General features: G+C 38.1%; 1 protein-coding gene across 1 annotated transcript; it reads right to left on the bottom strand.

The window, feature by feature from the left end:
• Positions 1 to 8,499: 8,499 nt before the first annotated feature.
• Positions 8,500 to 9,177, bottom strand: LOC130653710 (ankyrin-1-like). The gene has a single exon (XM_057456226.1). The coding sequence runs from the start codon at positions 9,175 to 9,177 to the stop codon at positions 8,500 to 8,502; it is 678 nt and encodes a 225-aa protein (XP_057312209.1).
• Between the last annotated feature and the right edge of the window lie 10,248 nt (positions 9,178 to 19,425).

Raw genomic sequence — 19,425 nt, 5'->3', positions numbered from 1 at the left:
TTACACTTACTATAACTTGTCAACAAAGATGGACATTAGCTGACAGGGTATGACACAATGTCAACAGGAATTCCGACTTGGGTAAAAACATTCAGGACATTGATGATTTATAGCCCCTTTATTTGTTACACGTCAACGAATGAGAAAAAGTAATGAGCTGTCCACTGAAGCTATTGCGTTTAGTGTCAAGGAAAATGAAATGGTTTAATTACTTCGACGCGACAGGAAATTAAAAGTTTGAGGCTGATTCTACTTTCACCAAAAAGTATGCATTCATTTTTTTTGTTTGTTTAATTTTTACAGTACGTGCATGTTGTGTTTGGCTTGGGATTTTTTGTTAACATTTTTATTACTATGAACGATTTTTTTGTTGCAAAGTTTAACTTTTTAAATTTATGTTTAAAACTTAAAAAAGATCGGTAGTTATCTGCAAATATTGAAGAATTGGTATGGTATTTCTGTAATTTAAAATGAAAAATTAGTTGGGAGGAAACAATTTAAGGCGGTTTTGGAGAGTTTTTTTAATTCAATTTTTTTTTTGTGCCTAACACTGGTGAGTGCCATTTTGTGACCCCTTTTTGTGACCCCTTTTCCCCCGACTAGGAAATAACTGGTTTTCTAACCAGTTATTTCTTTTGCTAATTCAATGCAGAATAATCAATGCAAATAGCATTTTCTATTTTTTCAAATTTTTGCAAAACATTAAAGTAATTACAGGCCTGACTGTTATGTTCTTGTTGCATGGTCTCTGACGAGTTTCATACGAAAACGCATGACCCAGCCTGCTCTCTATATAAAATATTTGAATAGACAGAGTTCGTTGAGATTTAATAGGTCAAAATGATTATTCAATGAGTCTTAACTTTTTTTAGCCCGGTGATTTTAATAGAAAATGATTAGTTTATCTATGAGTGGAATTCTTTTTCTATTTTCCCAGTTAGGTCGGGGAAGTAGATGATTTTACAGGGCTTCGAATGCATAAGAAGTTTTTTAACTTGTGGAATAAGTTGTAGATTTTTTTTTTGCTTTTTGTTGCTGCGGTTGTTGTTATTGTTGTTGTTGTTTATATTAATTAAGTAAGAGTAATTAAGTGTAAGTAAGTAAGAATTTATTTGTATAAATTGACTCCCGATAGGATAAAAAGTCTAAAAAGGAGGAATGCCCAGCATATTGCATGGTGTTCCTTCCTTAAAGTTTGGACATGGCAGCAGCAAGAACATATTACAAATTTAAAAAAATATAAAAGTAATAAACTTATAGATAGCTAAATAAAAAATGGTCAATAAAACAATAAAAAGCTGAAACTGGGCCAGATACTTTAGATGTTCCTACGACATTATAACTTCTTAAACTGTTAAAGAAGATTCCAGGAGATGATGGATTGATACTGTATAGAATTATCTCCAAACTTGACCGTTGCAACTCTCGGTAAACGTATTCATCCCGGGTAAGCACGACTATTTGGACGATTGCAAGAATTAATTGCAATTATAAATATAGCAGATAGTTTATTATTGATTATGATGCAAAAAAAATAAAGTTGTACACATTAACAAAATCCAAAAAAATTAAGATGACAGAGGGTTGAATGAGAAATAAAGTCAGAAAAAAGTTATTATAAGCATAATTTTTTCTTTGCAGATTTAACACCCTTGGGGTTTCAAAAGATGAATATTGACGCTTGAGTTTGCAAAATCTTGTTTTAATTTATTCCATATAGAATCTGCGTGTTTTCTCCAATTGAGGTTTTCGTCACTAAAAACGGCTAAATATTTATTTCACTATTTATAAATATTTATTTTGCTATTCATTTTAAGCTACACTTCAAAATCATTTTGTCTGAGGTCAATGTAGAAGGATAGAATGTTTTTTTAAAACCTAAATTTTATTTGTGTTTAACCATTTCAAATCAATATAAACTTTAAGTTTAACACTGCGCCTGGCTATTTTGGGTAATTTGTATTTTTTCGAATTTGGATTTTCTTGCTGCAGTACTGGAATTTGTTACATCAGCAAAGAGGGTAACCGTTAGATAAATATTATAAAGTCGTTATTGATTATAAAGGCAGTGGTCTAAGGACCAAACTTTGGGTAACACCATGCAATATGCAGAGAAGTTTAGAGGTGGCATCAAAGATAGTGCTTACGTTCTTTTAAAACGACTTATACAATGATAGGCTAACACCGCCGATGCCATGTCCAAGATTGTATAATAACATCGACTCTGTGTCGAACGCTTTTGGATCTGAATTAAATTTTCTAGAATCGAGAGCTTGACCAAATAGTTGTTGTTGTTGTTATTTTATTGGCCACGCAACAAAAGAGAATGGTATTTTTGTCACTTTTTTTTTGTAATATTCGTCTGACAAACGTTTTTTTTTTTGTTATTATTATCTGAAGACTGACAAATTAGAGTGTGAATCTAATGCATATACTATAAGTCGACACCATTTTAGTATTTGTTTTCTTTGCATTTTATTAATAATAATAATTACAATTTATGTGTTCGAACCTCGTGTTTCTGGTCAGACTAATTTCAGCCTTTTGGTTAATTTTTAGGAGATAAATTTAAGAATATCTCATTGACATAAGTCTCACTTTTTTTTAAAGTTTGACTTCCAGTGGATCCAAAAATATTAAGATTTAGGAAGATTCTTAAACCAAATTTAAATTTTAAGCCTTTTATGCCTAAACGCTTTTTTGTGAGAATAATTTTATATGAACACAAGCCTCAGATTTCACTAAAAAGAAGAACAAAATAAGAACAGAATCAGGTTGAAATCGTTGTTTTTAAAACTAAGAACAACCCCAATCTGAATTTTGCCATAGAATAAAATACCCAGGATATGAATTCTCTTTTTATTCTCTTTCAAGCTAACAATAATTGTTTTTTTTCATGTGATCGCTTATTTTCACAATTACAAAAACTGCATAAAAATATTCATTGTGGTTCAATTGATCATGAACACATTTATAGAGCTTCATTAGCATGAAAAACATCAAGTTTTAAATAAACACGCTAATTTTAAAGAAATTTAAGAAAAAAAGGAAAAATAAGGAAAAATAAGTTAGTCAGGATGAAAAAGGTCCAAAAATCCTCAGCCCGGATTTTTTCTGATTTTTACAAAAACGTGTGATAAAGAGGATGCCGATGCATTACTAAAACATTTTGAACATCCAGGCGCATGTGAAACAAAACATCCTGTATGCAAGATGTCCGTGGTAATTTTTAATTACACATGCTTGCAATGGTGATGCACTACGCATCACGATTGCAAGCATGTGGAATTAAAATTAGAATTCCAATACATTGATTTCAAAAAAATTATACTCCCAGCTTCACTTTCCTCCTTATTTACTGACTTCCCAAAAACAAACTCGTTAATTTCACAAATTTACATTTAGACAACATATTTTGTCGAACAAGATTTACGGCTTCATGGATATCAACCAGGACAGGCTTCTCCCGTCAGAAATATCATAGGCGAAGAAGAGTACCGAGGAACAGGCGGGATTGTCAATTTCAACGCTTTTTTAGAAGGTATAAAGTTTATACCTGGAAATAGTAACAATAAGACTAATAATGAATTTAAAAATATCCAGTTTTATTCCAACGAATAAACACGACGAGAACAGGGGTGGAGGAAAATTTGATCACTTATCCCAATGTTTGTTGAATTAATAGCTTCTAGAGTTTCAAGTTTCATACCTGAAAAGTATTAAGATTCCGCTATTAGTGACCAAAAACTTTTTCATCCCACTAACTTCCGAATTTGGTCTTATAGTGGACCGAATATTCTATTTCTTTGCGCCTTAAATATATTCTGAGTTGTTAATAAAATTATTCGTTAGTTTAAAAAATGAAAAAGGAGCTTTCAGTTTTAAAAAGTTCCTTGCTAATTTGCTATAAAAGTTGATCTGCTGTAGTACGTTATATCCTGAATTGCGCTAGATTAATTTTACTTTGTTGCTGTCTGTTTACCCAGCATTCATATGGCTATCTAACTATTTATATATATCACAAACAAGAAAAAGATCAAATTGTTGATTTTTTATCGAAATTCTGCCCTGAAATGTTGTTGACTGCTCAAGTTTAAAATAAATATTTTTTAGTCAAATGTATATAGTTACCCTACTAATCTAATTGTTGGATTAGTCTAGCTAGATGAAAGCAGAAAACAGTGACCTATGTAGGAAGCCCTCTACCTCTTTTTAGTAATATAAAGTTTAGGGTAGGGGGGAGTTGACAATCAGGTTTAATTATTGAAACCTTTAGCTTACCCACCTTTCTGGATCATGGCACTTTCGCCCACATGTTTTTAACGATATGTCGTTATTTATTTTCAGATTTTGCCTGACGTTATTACAATGAACTGGACAAATAGAGGATATCTAAAAGGGAAGATGTCCTAACCTTAAGCATATATATTTTTTGTGTGTTTTAATATATGAACATTGGTTCTTTTTTTTTTGTGCTGAAAGTGAAAAAAATACAATTTTATAAAAATTTTCCATTAATTTTTCTCTTGTTGATAAATTCCCTTTTCAAATAATTAAAGCATTGCAGAAAGAGACATTAAGGGGATAGCAACCTGTTTCAGTTTGCTATAAAATTGTATTCTTGCTCCTCATTTTCCAAATGTGCCCTTTTTCAGATCACCCGTTAGCAAAACACCGACGATAAGTTCCATATTGAGTGAGAGAGTAAAGTTTTAAACGATTAAATACCGAAACATTCAAATGCTAATTGATGAACAAATGAAATATTGAACTACTTAGTTCATACCTTAGAATCAATTTTATATAACACGTTTTTTATCATGGAATCTCCAAGTTTCTACATTAATTTCAAAGGTATCTAGTTACAGATTTTTCCTTTTTTAAAAATATTACTATGTATAAAATCTGTAATTAAAATGTTTTATTTTTTCAGTTGTATTCTATATACACGTTTTTTTGCAAGAATCAGAAAATTTAGCTAAGTGTTCTTAATTTTTTACTTGATGTGCCTGGAATTGTACAGTATATTACAAGTTTTTGCGACCTGGAATCTATTGATTGATTATGTGAAAAATTCTGCGTTGAAAGATATTTCCAATGTTGTTCGGTAAAATTTCAGCCTTGCCATTGTTCTTATTTTGTTTTATTGTTCAACAATTTTCAGCCTTATTGTTGTTCTTATAAAATTGTTCTTATAGAGAAAATAGTGTATGCAATTTAAGTTAGCTATGATTTAAAGTTACAATAATAATCGAGAATTAAACAGTACTTTTTGAGATTATTGCTTATAGCGGTAATCTTTAAGCATTCTTGTATTTCATTGAAATAAATGTCTATTAAAGTAGAACTTGACAATAAAAATGTAATGTGAAGTTCCGTAACTACGTAGAAACTGTAATTTATATATTTTAATTACTGAAATAAACTTTAAAACATCCATAAGTAACCTTGTCGCCAGGGCTTTGTAGATTTTTTGTCATGACGAAATTGGTGTACAACTTAAATAAGTAAAATTTCACCGATTCTTCCAATCTTTTTGCTACCCTTTTAGCTACAGCCAAAATCAGGTTAATCAGTAACTTCGTCCCCAGTGCATCTTGTATTTTTTTGACCTTGCTGTCCCGATGTCAGAAAAGATACAAGATGCCCTGGGAACGAAATTGGTTGGTCTGGATACACAGTTCTTCCCTATTTTATTCTAGGTAACATAAACTAAGTTTTTTTACGCCTGTAATGATTTTACGAGAATATTAACTACGTTGTTGAACATTTAAGGGTGTGTTTATATTAATTTTCAAATTTTCCTCGTTGTCTATCTTTATTGGCCATATTTTTAGTCCACACATTTCTTCAATTTCATTTCTCTGAAGGTATTTGTTGATATTTTGTGATCGTTAAAAAACCGTTAACCGATAGTTTCTTGAATGTCTCCATGGCGATTCAAGATGTGTGTATATTGTATTGCTAAATTTCTAACTATTATAACATACTTTCATTTCGTTTTTATTAAATTTACTCATTATCAGAACTGTACCATTCTTAAATGTGTTCAAAATTTCCACTAAAACCGGATGAAATGTTTTACGCTTTGATTAAAAGCAGAAAGTTACTCGCCTATACTCGCTTGTATAACTTAAACTCAGATTTCAAACTCAGATATCGAAGTATTTTTTAAAAAGGTTGTTCAAACTACATGAGCAATATATTCATATCCGGTTTACGTGAACGTTGTCAGATTTAGTCGCAATCGACCCTATTATAGCCCTAACTTCATAAACACATGAAAATTAAAGGCTATGAATGAAATGAAACTTTGTACTCTAGTGTTTCGAATAATCATCCCTCCCCCTCCCGACTTTCTTTAATCCTTTGCGCGCCCCTTCCCAACATATTCAAGTCCCACCCTATTTATTAATTTCCTTAGACAAGCAAAGTATTTACCTTATTTACCTGTTAAATCTATAAACACCGAACTTTCGTGGCATTTACTACAAATTTTAGGTAAAAAAATTTTAAGACGCCATGGGGACCAGAGATAACGTTAGCCTTGTCCCCAGGGGCATCTTGTACCTTTTCTGAGATCGGGACGGCGATACGAACATTGTTCGACAATATAAAAAAATATGAAAAATATAAAAAAGAGACAATAGACACTGGGAACAAGGTTGAGATAACGTTCAACATGCGTAATAAGTACAGGCTATTTCCCCAATTTTGCTCTAAATGTGAATATCTTAAGCATTACTGACAATATGACCCTAATTTTTAGTCAAATTATTCACTGAACAGAAAAAATAGTTTTCATATAAAAAAAAATAATGGCATAATTATAATTTAAAATGACTTCATATTTATACCAAAGTTTCTTTTCTTAACGATAAAGATAAAAGCACATGTTTAAAATATGGCATTTATAAATGTTGGGGGTGTAAAAAATAATATAATGACGTCATTAAGATTAAAAATGACGTCATGTCGCTGCATTAAAATTTACTTCAAACCTTGTTTCTATTTTATCTCTAGGACCCATAACTCAGCCACACCTTAGTAACCACCTCGTAACTAAGATACATGTAATAAACAATGTTGTAACCAATACAACATTTTACAGAAAACGTATAGAAAGTTACCCTGTCCGAAAAATACCCCTCAAAGTATAAATATTTTCTAAAAACATTTTTTTTTTGCATTTCAAGTCGCAGGAAAAGTTAGAAAAATGTCACAAAATTTTAAAACTGAATTCCATGCGGAACAAAAGTTATTCGAAGTCAAAGAGTCCCCGTGTACTTCATGCCCTTGCCCCTGTGCTAATAGGGCTAAATTTTACCTACAAACAATCAAAAACAAATTGAAAGTGTATGTGAGAGCAATTAGTCTTAAGAACAATGTTGAATTGTAGTAACATGTAATGTAACCGAATTAAGCGACCATACAGACTTTCCTCAAACAATTTTTCATTTTTTTAGATTGGCTGTCTCTACTCTCCGGTGGAAGATTCAGAGCATCGTGTATGCAGTGAAAGGATGTTGTGGATAAAGTGATGGTCTAAGAAACATATGGGATTCATCAGATGAACAAACCATGTTTCTTATACTGCTTTCTGCTCGGGTAGTGATATTAAACCATAATAAACTTAAAGTTACACGACCTGGACCTGTCAGCAATCGGTCATTATTACGGACCTGCTACACGATATTTTGAATCTGCCACCATTTCGTAAGGACCAGCCAATCTAAAAAACAAAAACGCGCAGTGTCGAGTTCGAAAATCTTAGTTCTAATTTTCAAAAAAGGTAAACAAACCATGGTGAGGAATATACGTTTCCAACACATTTTTTAATTTTCCTGTAAGATACAATACTTATCGTGACGACACTTTATCGGAAAATAAGCGACGGTAATAAAATACCACTTGAGGAACAACTTTCCGGCGACAAATGAGTGAAATTTTAAAGGTCCTTTTTTTTAATCATTTTCTTACATTTATCCTGTTCCCTTTCATTTAAACTTAGGGGAACCTGGGTACAAGGTTTCTATTGTGTTTTTGATAAGAGATGTATAACAGAGCATGAAGATGTCAACGCCAGAGCCTTTTAAAATGATTCCGCATACACTACGTAACATAGTTTCAAACATTATCGATAAAAAGTCGACCCAGATCTCAGCTTTCAATATATAAAAATAATGCTGAGGCGTTTATAATTGAGGTTTGGGAAAGTAGCATATTTTTCCTGGCGAAGTTTTCCCATCTTTTACAGGAACATTTGATGGTTCATAACATCGAATAGGTCATAAGCACAAGAGTGCTATAGCAGGGTCTCACAATGCAAAACAGTCAGATCTAATAAATTTAGGTTCGTTTCCTTTTTTTCTGATTCTTAATTCTAAAACATTTAGCGGTAAGTATTAATTTTTTCTGTAAGTAGTATCTATTTAAATAAGAAACAATATTATACAATCAGGACGTTGCTCGATGAAAAAGTACAATTTGAACTACATATCACTCTCCTCCTCCCTTTGTTTTGACTATTTTAGCATGCTTCATTGTCACTCTAGTAGTGCTGATACTAAGGCTGGGTTTACACTCTTGCATCCCGTCACGTATTTCATGACAACAAACTCCTCTTTCGTGTATCAGGTACGCAGCAGCATCAAAGTGACCATAAATTACTGCCAGCCGTAGCGGAGAAAAACCCTCCACAGTTTCCAGTGATGTATTTGCACCGGCATCCAGTAGTAATTTTATTAACTCAATGTTACCAAGTCTACAAGCATGATGCAAGGGGTTCCATCCGGGTGCACTGAATGTATTAACATCTATATTGTTATCAGAGAGTAGAACTTGTCTTGCTAACTCCACATTTTCTACCATAACAGCATTACAAAGCGAGTCGTCGCTCAGATGTTTACGACTGATACTCTTTCGTCGCATTCTGCCGTGTAACTTTTTGATTCGCTTACTATCAGTTTCTAAAACATCATTAACATCCTCTAAAAGGCTATCATCAAACGCAGAATCGACAGAATGGGTACGATGTCTGAACAATGAAGGCGAACTCAACAACTTTGGGGAGGGACATCGTAGCAACGTCTTATCGCCTTCTCCGTCTATCTTTGACTTCTTAATAAACTTTAGCGAAGATATAAAGGCGCTTAACGTATTTCCGGAGTTTGCCATTATTGTTTACTTCACATTAAGTTTTTCATTTAAACTTTATTAACATAAAATCCTGTGTGCAATAGATCTATGACCATTTTCCAGCCACTTTCTCATTCAATACTAAGATCAAGTGTGGGTTTTAAAAAGCTTCAGAAAAACGAGCATTGTAAAGGATTTTTATATTCACTACAACGCTTATCAATTAAACGAGTCAATTAGCCCTTTTAGCTATAAGACAAACATTGCTAATTAATCCAGTTTGTTTCTGTTCCTTCTTCAATATGACGGCGATTTGAAACAACAAAAACAATCACATTTCTTTCGTTCTCATAAACGGATTAATCATGTTATGCTTTTTTGCTTTCTGAACGACGACGTTATGCTGACGTATCGAGAGTAAATAACAAAACAGAATACAAAGAGTTCGGTTGGCGTTGGAATTTTTAAATTGCTCTTTTTTGGAAGAATCTATAAAAAATAAAACTTCTTTTTCCATGGATCAAACTAAAAATTCGTATTTCAGTGTTTATTATCATATTAAATGTCCGCAGGTCATATATTTACAGGATATCTTCATACAAACTCATTCTAGGTAAATGTATGTTTGATGTCGTTTTAAGGATTAGAAATCACGTCATGTATGTCACCAATGGGCCGTTTTTTGCTTCCACAATATAATTTACTTTTCAAGCTGTATATTTTACTCGTAATATTTACGTTATAGCTTTGATTCTTGGGAGACTTTGGAATTGGTAAAAGTTGATTGAAAGGAAATGTAAATTACACCAATGGAATGATCGCTTGTTTCCAAACTTGTTTCACTGATCCCTTATAATCTTACTATGAATGTGTCCGTGTGTCTGTGACGAACATAAAAAATTATATCTTATTTGTTAACTTGTGTGACGTTACGGCATAACGCCAATAACACTAATTTAACGTCAAAAGCCTAATTCAAAATTACTGGAGCAATTATAATGTCCTGCAGTCCCTGCAGTAAAGTGTATAGTGTAAATCATGCCATGTCTTGTCCAAAAGGTGGATTTTTATACATGAGACATGATGAAATAAAAGATTCGCCAATCTTTTGCAAGAAACATGCAAAGACGTTGAGATAGAGCCGCGACTAATCCATCTGACTGGGGAAGCTCTTCTACAAAATGCTATTCAAGGTGATGAAGCTATAGACTAGATATTTCAGCTAGAAGTTTCTGGCAACGTGGTGAAAGAGCATTCTTCGATGTAAGGGTTTTCAACCCGTTCGCTTCAAGCCATGTTAATCAGAATCTTCAGGAGGTATTTTGCAACAATGAAAAAGAGAAGAAACGACAATACAACCAAAGAGTGATTGAAATAGAGCACGGCTCATTTACTCCTTTGGTGTTTACGGGTCATGGTGGTTGTAATCGTGAGACAAAACGATTCGTTAAAGAACTTTCGTTGAAGTTAGCACGTAGACAAGAAACGGAAGTAGGTGTTGTGATGAGCTGGTTACAAACGAAAATATCATTTACGCTATTGAAATCAGCAATCTTGTGCATAAGAGGATCGAGAACTTTGAAAAGGAATGACATGTCAAGTGATCCATCAAACATCCTTATATCCCAGTCAGTTGGTAGAATTGACGTGTGAACGAGAACGCAACGTACCGTTGAATATTTTATTTTTTTCTTTCTTATTTTTGTTTTTACCTAAATCATAATTTGTATATTATATTATATAATAAAGAAAAAATAAATAAATTATAATGCACATATAACTTTGAGGCCAAATAACTTGGAAAGAGGTGGTGACGTCAGTTTTTAACCGCGCAGGTAGGGAATAAATTGGGTAAGTTTTTCAGACCTGAGTCCCCCAATCCGTTTTAGAATAGACGGGTCGATCGCATCCTCAAAAAAACCTTTAAACCACAATATTTCTATAACCGTTCGCCAAAAGCACATGGTTTTTTTTCTTAATCAGCGTTTCAAGCTCTACACAATAGAGCAACAACCTGTTGAGGAATTTCTGAAAAAATTATTTGTTTAAGGCGGGTTCTTCCTGACGTAATTAAGATTTAAATGAAGAATCTTTTTCATTGTTCTTCTGCTTATTAGGTGTTCGTTCAAAAGCACATTGTTCCATACATTATATTGATCGGTGTTTCAAGTTTTTCACAATAGAGGATATTGCCTCTATTGTGAAAACCTTGGGTAAACATATGTCGGAAAAATTTTTTTTTGTGTATTGACGGGTGCCTGCAGACGTCATCAAAATTCAAGTGATGGTATTCTTTTCCATTGATCTCCTTCGTAAGTGGATTTTTACATAGGCCTTAACGACTATTCTCTATAATAGTACGAAGATTCGTCTGTCTGTCACAGGCAACGTTAGAGATAGTAAAATGTATGTTCTAGCACAGTCGATGACGACGACAAGGGAAATTCCCGAAATCCGAAATCCGAAATCCCAATTCCGATAAATCCGATAATTCCGGGAATACCAACATTCTTGAGCATGCGCAATAGCGACTAGCAGGAATAATGCTGACATCAACAAAATTTTGAGCATGCGCAATTAAACAGGGGAGAGTCCCGATATCAAAGGCTGTCCCCAAAACTCTGGTCGAGGTTCTATTCCCTAAAAGAAAGATGGAGTGGCTTCAAAATATTTCAGATCGTTTCAAGACCCAGGAAATGTGTACCAGTGTGGTTCAAGAATACCCCTGGCTGCTGCAGTATATTCCGGACCTTTTCAAAACCCAAGAAATGCGTACCAGGGCGGTTCAAGAATATCCTAAGGCGATCAATTTTGTTCCAGAACATTTCAAGACCCAGGAAATGTGTACCAGTGTGCTTCAAGAGTACCCCTGGCTGCTGTGGTATGTCCCGGGTCATTTAAAGACCCAGGAAATGTGTGTCATGGTTCTTTAAGAGAATCCCGCGTCACTGCATTGTGTTCCGGATCATTTCAAGACATGGGAAATGTGCGCCACGGCAGTTAAAGAGGATCCCTGGTCACTCGAGTTTGTTCCGGAGCATCCCATGACTCGGGAAATGTGTACCAGGGCGTTTCAAAAGGATCCCTTGGCACCCAGGTTTGTACCGGTTCATTTCAAGACCCAGGAAATGTGGACTATTGCAGTTGAAGAGGATCCCAGAGTATTCGAGGATATTCCGGACTGGTTTGTTGCCCGGGAAATGTGTACCAGGGTGGTTCAATATGATCCCTCGCTGTTCGAGTCATATCGTCAGCGGAAAGCGGTGAGGTACAGGATTAACAAGGAGTTGCTACCGGTGGCCTGTCATCCCAACAGAGATATAGACTGGTGTTTTTTGCAGAGGATGAAAAGGCAGACCACGAGCTCTTGTGGAGTAAATAAAACGATGAAGGAACAATGCGATGAGTGTGAACGAGTACTTGACGAATACGATAGATGTAGTTGTGGTTGTAGGTTTTTCATAAGAGGTAAGCTGCTCTGTTGGTACTGTTACCAAGAGTATATCACGTATAACGGTGGTAGCTGTCCATGTGATGCCGGTTGAGGTTTTCTCTCCACAAATGAAAGGATGTTGAAATTTGAAGATAAAACTGTTAAGTCTGAAGACTTTTATACTAACTCGAAACCACTAAAAATCGAAGAAGTGAACATTGAAAACCTCGTACTGAGCGATTCTATCCCAGCAAACAATGGTAAAGATGAACGCTTCGTGATTGGGTATCACGACCAAGACGGCAACCTAGGACCGTTATTGATCCTCACCCCCGAAAAGACCCGTTCCAGGGGTGTCTCTGAATACAACGAAGGAGTCTCCGCGTTTACTATGTCGTTTGATCTGGCCAGCTATCCCGAGTGGTTGGCTAAATATGAAGAGATATTGAATAAGGTGGAGTCCTTGGCGGGGATTTGCTTCACCAATGCCAGCGTGAAAAAAGAGCGATACCTCAACACCAAGCTCAAGATGTGGGATGGTAAAGTCAGAACAAAATTCCATAAGAAGATACCACTAAAAAAAAAGCTGCGAGTGTAAGGCCTTCATCAAGCTGGCGAGTATCTACAGACAAGGGCGCAACTACCACGCATAGACACACTTGGAAGAGTGTAAATATAAAGAGGTTGAAGGATACAGCACTTTTTACTTCAGTGACTCTGATGATGAAGAAAGCTTCGTCGTACTAGACTAGATGTGAGAGGTTTTGACACATCAAAACAAACATGAACGTTAATGAACTGAAAATAGAAGCGAAAGCATTAAAGATCCGTAACTACTCAACTATGTATAGGGGTCCTCTTCTCGAAGCGATCCGCAAGGTCAAGTAAAAGGACGCTTCGACACAGACAGATGGTCTCTATTGCGAACCTTGTACCAGGCTCGCTTGAAGAAAAATCTCGAAGAATACTCGAGACAGCTCTCCGAAAAGCAGCGACGTGTCGCACATGATGGCGACCTTATCATCGATCGAGACACTGGAGAAGTACTCAAAATCGTGTAATGTGTTAAACAACACACCAGATCTATGAATAAGCTGGCGGCTCCTCTAGGCACCGCTGACATACTGCGCAGATTGAAGTTTTTTGATTAGTTTATCCTTCGCTGTCTGATGTGCCCCTTCAGCGCCAATGATTTTTGCTTTTCCTGCATGATTAGGCTGAACTCGTGGTCGCTAATCACACCATTCTCGACAGCTCTGCTTATCAAATCAACGATAGAGTTCAACTTGGTCTCCGCCAGTAGTCTGATGCTATCATGTTTCTTACTCTTGACATCTAGCCTCTTCCCCGCATTCCTACGGCAATCGTAATTCATTCATCGTAATTCATTTAACCCATAGCCAGAGCCAATGGTACGCCGATTCCCGAGAGTATACTACCGATACCAACGCCGGAAGTTATCACACTTACCGCTAGTAACCCGTGGTCGCAGAACCTCACCCACGTACCATGCATCTTGAACTTTTTAGCGAGCTTGTCCCGCTCTTTAATCTCGGCCCGCAAGTATTGTTCGACTTCTTCGATTTTTTGAGTCTGTAGACTTGTGAACTGTCCTCCTCCATACCCTCCGGAGGTGCAGAAGGTAAGCTCGGGTAAACCTTAGCAATGTCACTCATACTTTTCTATAAGCAAGTGCATGGTTATGCCCACGAACGAAACATTCTTATCGTGGTGATGCTCATCCGTGAGCATGAACTCGAGACGATCGGTCGAGCCCTTCAGAGGAGGTATACAGGATTATCAAAACTCCATGTAAGCATGTTCCCCCATGCGTTTAGCTCTTTGGTAGGAAGCATGGCATAAATTTTGGACTTTTTACCATACAGCAGGCAGTCATCTTCATCTAACTGGGGGCAAACAAGTCTCAGCCGCTGGTATACGTCAGTCCTATAGAATGAATCGTGGTCACCCTTCATATAGTACTTTTTACTGGGATCGTAGGGTAGACCCAAGAGCTCTTGCAGTTATCGATGAATCACCACCGGGTACCCGTCATTGACACGGAGTCTGCAGAGTCCGTTATTCAGAACAAACAGCTCAATCTTGCCCTCTGCCCGACTGTTGACGATACTCTCTAAATCCTCGATCTTGTACAACCCATTCATTATTTCAATTCGAGTAACCCTTTGATCAGGCCCTACCTTACGGATTGTAAACTCGTTGTTACTGTAGAGATTCAACCACGTGGTCTAATGCTGATTGACTTCAGAGCGATCCTCGTGTCCTGGCCTAGATAGTCCTCAAACATCGTAAGGTTCTCTATATCTGTGACATACGGCTGCTTCATCTTTGTTATAACAAAGATGAGCATTTACTCGTATAATCCCAAAGAAAACTATGTCCCTACACATGGGCGCTATCTTGGGAGACTCAAGGGTGATGATTCCTCAATGCAAGACATCGTTATTGACACAAAGGGATCCTCATTTAAGGTTAAATTCCCCAACATCTTTGTTGACTATGAGTTCCACTCCGGGGCGGTGTTGAATACCTGGCAAAGCCAACCTTTCAGCCTCTGGTCCACTCAGCTCAATCTTGCTACCTACTGCGCAACTTCAGCTTGTGTTATTTCTATGCAGCATCTAACCACATCCCTACCTCTTGTTCGCTTCGTTTACCGTTTCTACGTGTATTCGTAAAATACTTCAAGATCTCGAAGTGTCTCTAAAGGGTTCCGATAGGTTTCGACGTCTCAACAACCCTTTCAACATGCAAAAGTTCCAGTAATTAGCACGTGAATTCGGGGTAAGTAGTAGCGAGCAAGAGTGGAGGAACGAGACTCTCTTCAGTAGCTGGCAAGCTATTCGTGAAGACTACTTCGGCAGTGGATCGAGCTATTTCGATGGAGATTCATGGAGCCGGTGGATTCTCGAAACCTTTCAAGGTCTTACTCGTATAGGCATAGAGAAGCTTTTCCAAAGTGTAAGATTTCATGCTTACCTCATATTTCAAAGCCAAGCTAACGCGAGGTCCAACATCATAGGCAATCATGCTCAACACTTGTACTTGACGACTTTTGAAGAGCTGATCCTCCGGCCTAGTGACACGGGTGAGGCAAAAAAGCGACTCCAAAATGTGCTCAAGTACGCGCGGTCCAAGGTCGATTTCAGCGTTGCTCATGGGGTATACATGATCCCTTCCGATCTGAGTCTTCATATAGGGAATGTCGTGAATTTCACGAACAAGATACTCATCAGCAATGAGTACTTCTCGATTGGTGTTAACCCGCAGATTAACGCTGCCAGACCGCAGAGTTCCAAACATCAAGCAGCAAGGGAAGAAATTGTAGGGGAGGGTGCCACCCTCCCTCTATCATAGTCGCACACTGCGCCAGGAGTTGATGCAACTCAGCATGAGAATACCAAGGCTACCGTTATCACCGTTTGAGTAAGGCTAATCCTCGCTTTCATTTGGATGAAGAAATAGGTCTAATGTGTTGCTCAACATACTAGACTCTTCATCAATTCTTTCCCTTACTCTTCCTGTTACCTACATACGCAACAACAATACCCACAGCAGCAGCCAAAGCCATATACAAGTGCTTTGCTGCGAACTCGACAACTCTCGCTGCAACTCTGAAAAAGAACGAGACCACGCTGCCAATGATCCCTGGTAACGCTGCAACTGCCTTCCCTGCTAGATACTTCAAAAATCTCCCGAGTCTTTCAAGCTGTTTTCGTACAAAACCTTTCCCATCTGTACTTCCTCCAGCAGCTCCTCCGGCAGTGCCTCCACCTCCCAAAACTGCCAGGACGATGGTAGAGACCAGCAACCCAACAGCTGAGACGATGCTCGCGATAGTCAAGCCTTGCTCCCGGAAAAGGGTTTTAAGCTTTTCAAGCAAGGTTTTATCGTCTCCAGCAATCTTCATCAGCTCGGACTTAATAGACCTCAGTTGCCTAAAAACCTCGGAGGAAAGACCGTGCTTACCCAGTTCATCCTTCTTATCTTCCTTCGCACCCCGGGCTTCTGCTTCTTAAGGCCTTTAAGCTTGGCCTCTTTCGTATTTATATCGCTATCATATTGTACAAGTTTATCCTTCACCTCCTTAATAGTCTTCTGCAAGTTTTCGATTTCGACCTTTAAATTTCTCATATCAGGGACCTCGATCTCATCATCGACGCCTGCGAACGAATTATCTACATAACCCTCTACGTCACGAGCAAAATTTTGAATGCTATCAATTGTTTGCATTTCAATCGTCTCACCCTCCTCTTTACCCGAAGCCTCCTCCTCACCTCTATTCAATACAAGAATATCGACCTCATTCGCGAGGCTCTGGGCCATAGTATTACTGCCCTTGTGTGGTGTAGTATAGTCGATGAACCCCATGGCCCGCAAACGATTCGTCCTCAACCTCCGTTGTATCTCGGCAACACTCCTTAATTCACCATTCATTTTCGTGAGCTCTATACCATCGTAAAGAAGCCGGTTCCCGCCGACCTCAAACTCGTTATAGTATCTTGCACTAGGCTCCCCCAGCTTCCCACTAAGTGCTTCGTAAAGGCTATCAACTTTTGATTTTAGTAGCTCCTGCCTTGCCGTGAGCTGTTGTTGTCGCGTCGTGGTATTTCCTAAAGGTGGTGCGGGCGTAGTGCTTGGTAAGGGAATATCCTCGGGTCGAAGGATCTCACTCGCGCTGCTGAGTTCCTCAGGCTTGTCTTGAATATCTTCCTCTTGTATAAAGCCTACGTTATCGTATCCTGGATTATCATCCATTTATTCAACCTCTGCAACCCATTAATAAATGTACGGAACGAAGTTAGATCCTCACAAGGAATTAAAGACTATGCTGGCTATGAAAGGCAAGAAACAGCGTGTCAAAGTCTTCCACAACCCCAGTACGATTAATCAAAACGAAGACTTGTATGTGGACGTACCCAATTTGGAAGAAACCGATGTAATGTTCCCAGGGTCCCTTAAACTCCTATTCGACCTGAAACTTACTGACACCAACACGAAACGCACCATCGTCAGCAACATCGGCAAAGCCCTCGTTCAAATTCTTCGCATAAGCCTGAACGGCCACGAAGTGCAAAACATCAGCGATTTCAATGTGTTCGCAGTATATAGGGAAAGTTTGACCGAGAGATCAATTTGATTCTTGAAGGCATCAATCCCAACGATGGTAGAATCCGCGTGCTGCAAGTAAAAGCTAGTGACCCCCTCCTGTTGGAAATGATGAAGAAGAAGCGATCGTGGTAGCTTACGGCAACACCTTTTGCATCCTAATCGGCAAATTTTTCGAACTCACCAGAGGCTTGCCCTTCTACCAAGCAGGCTTCTACCAAGCACGACTTGCTCCAGTTTGCCATACATATCGCACCCCATGACCAAGTCATCAAAGATGCTGGTACGGCTGCTGATGCTGAAAGCACGGCAGCTAAACCAGTTTATGGCGCTTATAAAATTACCAAAATCTGCTTCGAGTTTGATAAAGTGACAAAGGAAGGTCTCGCGAGTCCTATGATGTCTCAATACTCGAGGCTCGCTCTGCCCTATGAGCGTGTACTTCGCAGCAAGGTTATAACGATGAAAAAGGCTGATACCAGCTATAATCTCCAGACGACACTCCTGCCAAGAGCTTGAAGGGTGTATTACTACTATTCGTGGATCCGGGGAAAGTGAAACCTTATGCTGGCACTAACGAGGTCTTCTACAACCCCTAAGATCGAGAAAATCGCGATCACGGTAGAAGGTGAGCCGAATGAACTGTATAGCCACGCCATGCTCCCGAAAGATCATCTCGAGCAAGTCTTTAAACTTTTCGGGGATGTGAATAGCAAAATGACCATTGGACAGTTCTTTTATGAAAGATACGCGCTCTTCATCGATTTCCGTGCGACACCCGATCACAGCTTGCACGGTTCTGGAATGCCTCTACAGAGGTTGTCGGATGGTGTAACTCTCCACATGACGAAGAAGGCTGACGGAACTGGGGATATCCGCTGCTACGTGTACTTGCTCCAAGATGCGCAGCTGAACATCAAAGATGGCAGATGGTATAGCACGGAGTACTAGAAATAAAGATGGCTACCTTAGCAGTAATGGCAGGAGGAGCGTTGATTAACGCGTTGGCATTTAGCGGGTCTAATTTCCTTTTTAGCAAGCTCTCGGGGCATGGTGAAGCAGAACGTAAGAGGCATGACAAAGCTATTGAACAATTACAAGCAGCTCAAGCACAGTGGGTTCGGGATAGGCAAACGAAAATCGATTGGTACAGCAAGCAGCGAGAGCTTAAGTGTCAAGCTGGCGAAAGCTTGAAAGAGCTCGACGAAGGCATGCGAGAGTACTACATCGGCACGATCAAAAAAGCTCCCAAGCTCTCCGACTTCTATACACCAAGCAAACAGCAACAAGACGGCGAGCTGACGTTCATCGTAGGATCCTTGGCTCTACAGGGTTTTGCAGCGTATAAGTATATGTAAAGAACTTTTTCGACATGTAAAATAAACATGTCGAAAGCAAAACATCCTCACGGAAGATCTACTACACCCCGGAACATCTCTGGACGGGATGGAAAGTCATTAAATTACTCTCCGAGCAGAGTGGTCTTTCTAACAAAAGAGTTACTCACTGGTTGACTCGTCAACTCCTGTGGTTTAGACATATTAAAGGGCCCAAGCGCATCAATTATCCGCATTTCACCATCGCAAAGCCCAACGAAATGTACCAATTCGATTTGCTCTATATGCCTCACGATAAAGTCTATGGAAACACGTACAAGTATATACTCACGGGCATCGACGTGGCTTTGAGGTACAAAGTAGTGAGGCATTTACGTACGAAAAAGG

This window comes from Hydractinia symbiolongicarpus, chromosome 8, assembly GCF_029227915.1.
Source record: "Hydractinia symbiolongicarpus strain clone_291-10 chromosome 8, HSymV2.1, whole genome shotgun sequence".
Taxonomy (NCBI): domain Eukaryota; kingdom Metazoa; phylum Cnidaria; class Hydrozoa; order Anthoathecata; family Hydractiniidae; genus Hydractinia; species Hydractinia symbiolongicarpus.
This window is presented reverse-complemented; position numbering and strand designations above follow the sequence as displayed.